Genomic DNA, 4,877 nt, shown 5'->3' on the forward strand with positions numbered 1-4,877 from the left:
ATAGTAGTAAAAATTGTCTAAGACTTTATATTTTACAAGTTTTTTGAGAATAATTGTGTTTCATAAATGTATAATGCTATATAGACTCAAGATTTTTAATGGTATTCTACATAAACAATAACTGAAAGCTAACAGTTGTGTAGATAAAAGACACTCAAATGTAGATCCTTAGTACAAAAACAATGAGACTAAAAGGAGGAGGGGGGGGGGTGGGGGGTTGGTGGGTGTAAATTCTTTTGAGAGCCACTATTTGGCCTAACAATGAGAGAGTTGCCCACAAGTTTGGCCACGCTGCAATCCTTACCCCTGCTATATTGGCAAAACACAAAAAGCGTCTCACTAAGCTCCCACTCTTAGGACTTTTTATCTTATCATTATTAAAAAGATAATTATCTCAAATTAGTCTTTTTAAACCAGGTATTCAAAAATATCTTACAAATACTTAAGTACCCACCCACTGCTTCCTACTCACCGTAGCTCTTGCTGTGAGCATTTAACCACCACGTCAAAGCAGTGAATTTGTGAGCTGAATTACTATAATTAAATCCACAGCATTCTTAATTTGCTGGGCAAAAGCAGGTATTGCTGAGATGTAGAATCTGGGGTTTGAGAAGAAATAGTTGTAAAGAAAGTAGATCACCAATGCTTTGATCTTGTATAAAAAGGGATCGTGTACAGAATGCCAATTCTGTTATTTGGCATACTGATTGCATACAGACTGAAATGAATGAGCCTTATAACAACTCTTACAGGTTGTGACAAGCATAATGTTTATTTACATGTGAGACAGTAGCTACAAGGAGAGGCCCTGCAAGAGCTGAACAAGACAAAATTTCTTTATCTGCTTCTTCTAAAGGTTTAGCAGTACGGGTGGCAATGCACATGGATATATCAGACACAGAATAATTACACGCCACAACTTGCTCTGCCCTCCAAAACGTGTAGTCAAAAGAATCACTTTCTTTCAAGTCTAGTGTCTCTTTGTGTCCTACGTTAGCCACGGTTGCGGAGCGAGAGAAATTGCTTTCTCCCGTGGTTCTTGCATCAATGATACTCTGAGCTGTGGGAATTAAGTGTCTATGAGCCTGCCCATCCTCCCTCCTATGAGAGCCAAACACAATTGAATTATCATTACATCTTCTTGTGCATGGAGATCGAAAAATCCTATTGCTCTCCCTTGTCTTACAACTTTCAAATTTCAGGCTCCTCTTGAAAGGGTGCCGATTTGCCAAATCCATCTTTGCCTCCCTACTTGGCCTGCAACCTTTCCATCTGTATCCATCTTCCTCCTCCCCAATCCAAGTTTCCTCAATTCTGCATAATGAAGGCCAACCCATACCTTCATCGTGATTCTTTGAATTAAAGGCCCACGGCTCTGTAAAATCCCATCCCTGCTGTTTATATACCATGGAACCCCCATCTTTAAAGGGTTCTTGGCAACCCACACACCCATCTACACAGGTGTTAGGTACACGTTCTTCACTATGTCCACTGCAATCCACTAACTGTTGCTTTTCCTCAATATCACCATCCTCTATGCTTGCAAAAGAAGTGGAGACAGAACTAGAACTAGCTGTTACAAAATTGCCCTCCCCAGCATTGTCACTAGGAAGATTGTCTAAGACATTCTCAGATAAGCTTCGTCTAGATGAGCTACAGTCATATGTTACATCTGAGTTTCCACAAGAAGTATCGATTAACTGGCTACTGCCCAGCTGATTCCAGTCATCTTTATAATCCACAAATTTTCCCTTGCCTTTTTCAGCCCCCCTCTTGTCAAAAAATAAGTTGGTCCTTTGTGTCTGGCAAGACAGATCCCATGGATCACATTCAAAGTTAGTCCCCCCGTTCTCTTCTGCAGTGTGAGTGACTTGATTAAGCGAGTCCTTACCCTTCAAATGCTTATTTCTCAGTCGGTCTTTCAGACTAGATGTGTCAATCTGGTTTTGTGTTGCCCCAAGAACATTAGTTTTGCTAATATTTCCACTATCCAGAAGATTCGCAAGCCCAGTTGACTGTTCATCACATTTCTTTGTAAATTCTCCAGCTCCAATACCTTTCTCTACTTCTGCACTTAACCTTTTACCATGTCCTGATCCTCTATACAGCTCTGTATTCCACAGCACATCCTTGGACTGCATGGTTGCCGCATGAAAATTATGCAAGTATGATAACCTGATCTCCTGTATGTGATGCTCTCTCAAATATACTGTGATGCTTTCCATCATATCAACAACTAAAAGCCTCCTTAACATAGGAAACTGTGCAACAAAAAGTGGTATAGAGTCCCGCAACTCATTCAAACCTTGGACTATAGCAAAGTGGATAACAGGAAGCATACGCTTAAGGACATCTTCACTGGGAGCAATCACTTGGCGAAGACTAAAATCTGTAAGCTGCTTCCTCACAGATGCTTCTCTGAAAAAACGTGCATCTGACTGAGTCATCTTGCCACATGTGAACCTCTTCCCAACTTCAATCCCATCATTAGAATCTTGCATGCTCTGTCTTTCAGTATTCCTAGAAGAAGCAGCCATATGCCCTCCTCCTTCATCACTTTCAATATCAATCCAAGAGTCTGAAGCTTTCTCACTGTCTTCATTACACCATGTACTTTGTTCAGGATTGCATAAAGCATCTCCTTCGATCATGCCGGTCTGTGACGTGACTACCACATCTTTGCTTTCTTCTGCACATCCAAGATTATCTAATCCCAGGAGAGTTGAATCTAGCTCAGAGAAATCACCAGATTTTGCAGCCATGAATACAAACTTTTCCACTGAACCTCCCAATTCCACATATCGCATACATCTTGCCCAAGAGGGTGGCTCCTCTTTTGGCTGCCCAACTCGCACTACTAAAGATTGAAGGCATCTGAATGGCTTTACCATAGAGTAGATTTTGTGCAGTCGTTCATCATAAGATGAGAAATTACCCGGGCAAACAATGGAGAGGGAGGATACTCGAACAGAGTATTGTAAAAAGGCCTTAGAAACAGACATGCAACGAACCAGAGACTTGCAATCAGATATACATGCAAAGATGAGGTGGATGACTTCATCTGGAAGTTGGTCAAAGAAGTCTATGAAGTTATCCATTCAGCCCCAGCCAAAGATGCACCTACGAGACAAAACAAAAACTGTAAGAGCCATCCACAAGCTAGAAAGGCCTACAATAAGATCCACCAGTGGGGAATAGGGCCCAGGGGACTCCACCAGCCTCACGTAGCACCGGCTATCAATGAAGCCTTTAGGCTGATAATCAAAGGAGCAATAGATAATCATATTTCACTCACCTTAATCAACAGAATCCCAGGTTGGATGCTGCTGCACAGTTGCAGCTGTGGAGTCCCAGAACTGGGACAAATATGAAGGGCGAAGATGTGCTCTTTTAATCCAATTTTTGGGCAGTGCAGTTCCCCTCCAGGGACTTACACAAGGTGCATTCAACAAATCTACTAAAAAGTAAGTCTTATGATAGTGATCCAAATCAATGCAAATCCCACATGCACTGGAAAAATGGCAGGCATCCGGAGGGTGCCAAATCCCTTAACAGTACGGTACTTAGAAGAAGCCATCAGATAACTCTGTGTGAGGCATCCCTTCTAGTCCAAAACAGAAGATGAGCATTCCAACCCTGCGAGTGGATCATGATACTGCACTCAGCTTGTCTCCGTGGCCATATAAACAACAGCACTGAGCCTGTTCTGTGACCATGTTTAAAAAAAAAAAAGGAAATCCCCAACTCATCAGGTGATCCTGCACTCGTCTCTGTTCTGTGACCGTATAAACAAAGCTGATATCAGCGTTTCTGATGCGCCCTCAGCTGTCTGAGCTCTAACGATATCCTTATATCAAGAGAAGACATCACATACCAGCGAAAGAGCTGCGGATGCAGGTACGAGATCTCTTCCTCTCCGCAACCATGGGCGAGAACGATCTGAAGAAGAAGAGAGAGACTGTTTGAACATGTAAACGTCGAACCTGATGATGCGGGCAAGGGCTTTTATCGCATATCGATTCTTATCCTCGCAAGACGATTCCTTGTAACGAAGGTGGAGAGTTAGCTGTAGCTTCCATGGGGCCATGCGACGAGGACGTCTGAGGATCTGCACCTGAAGCCATGGGGAGGGTCTGCCTACCTCGACAGGTCCGCCTAGGGTTTTGCGTGTGCGCAGAAGATCAGAGAATGAATGAGAAAGGGAGGAGGGATCGCTGAAGCGATGCACCGTCGCTTCGAGAGTAAAAAGTCGTAATCCTTTGCCCGCTTTTCAACTCGTTTTTTCTCATTTTCGTTAATCGTTACTAGAGTTCCGAATGCTAGGCCTCTTCGCAGCAACAAGTGAAATCGTGTGTTCAACAATCTATTTCTTATCTTTCTCTCTCCTCTTTTCCCTCTCTCACTTGTTTTCCCCCCAAATTCTCTATATTTAATTCTCTCTCTCTTTCTCTCCTTTTTTCTCTCTCTTCTCTTTTTTCCTTCTCTCTTTTCATTTTTTTTCTTTTTTAATTTTCTTTTCTTTTCTTTTCTTTCTCTCTCCTTTTTTTCTCTCTATGCTTTTCTTATATATCTCTCTCCTTTCTTTTCCTTCTTTCTTTCTCCTCTATTTTTTATTCTCTCTTTTTTAAAAAAAAAGATATATTTCCTCTTCCTATAATTCTCTCTACATGTTCGCCCCTCCCCTTTCTCTCTCTTTTCTTCTTCTCCTTCTTTCTTCTCTCCCCCTCAGTCTCTCTTGAAGTATGTAAATTTTATATTTTCCCTATATATGATTCTCTCTCTTCTTCTCCTCTCTCTCTCTCCTTTTTTTTTGTCCATCCATTTCTCCTAATTTTTCTTTTTATCTTCTCTCTTTTAAATTTATATTTTCTCTCTCT

At 41.7% G+C, this 4,877-nt stretch overlaps 1 protein-coding gene across 2 annotated transcripts; it reads right to left on the bottom strand.

Annotated features, from left to right (window-relative positions):
- Positions 1-579: 579 nt before the first annotated feature.
- LOC148032830 (uncharacterized) lies at positions 580-4,278 on the bottom strand. 2 transcript variants are annotated; one of them, XM_087683505.1, is made up of 2 exons: positions 3,875-4,278; positions 580-3,775 (listed from the first exon to the last, which is right to left on the bottom strand). In XM_087683505.1, exon 2 carries the CDS (start codon positions 3,096-3,098, stop codon positions 747-749), a length of 2,352 nt encoding a protein of 783 aa, XP_087539631.1. In that variant the 5' UTR covers positions 3,099-3,775; positions 3,875-4,278; the 3' UTR covers positions 580-746. The 2 variants fall into 2 exon arrangements, with proteins under 2 accessions (XP_087539631.1, XP_087539629.1); XM_087683503.1 differs by having other exon boundaries at positions 581-3,120; positions 3,296-4,278.
- Between the last annotated feature and the right edge of the window lie 599 nt (positions 4,279-4,877).

This window comes from Lygodium microphyllum, chromosome 8, assembly GCF_053477565.2.
Source record: "Lygodium microphyllum isolate KBCC chromosome 8, Lygodium_microphyllum_v1.1.10, whole genome shotgun sequence".
NCBI classification, from domain to species: domain Eukaryota; kingdom Viridiplantae; phylum Streptophyta; class Polypodiopsida; order Schizaeales; family Lygodiaceae; genus Lygodium; species Lygodium microphyllum.

Bases quoted from the DNA above. Each gene is read 5' to 3' on its own strand.
- LOC148032830 (XM_087683505.1), bottom strand. From the start codon at position 3,098: ATGGATAACTTCATAGACTTCTTTGACCAACTTCCAGATGAAGTCATC.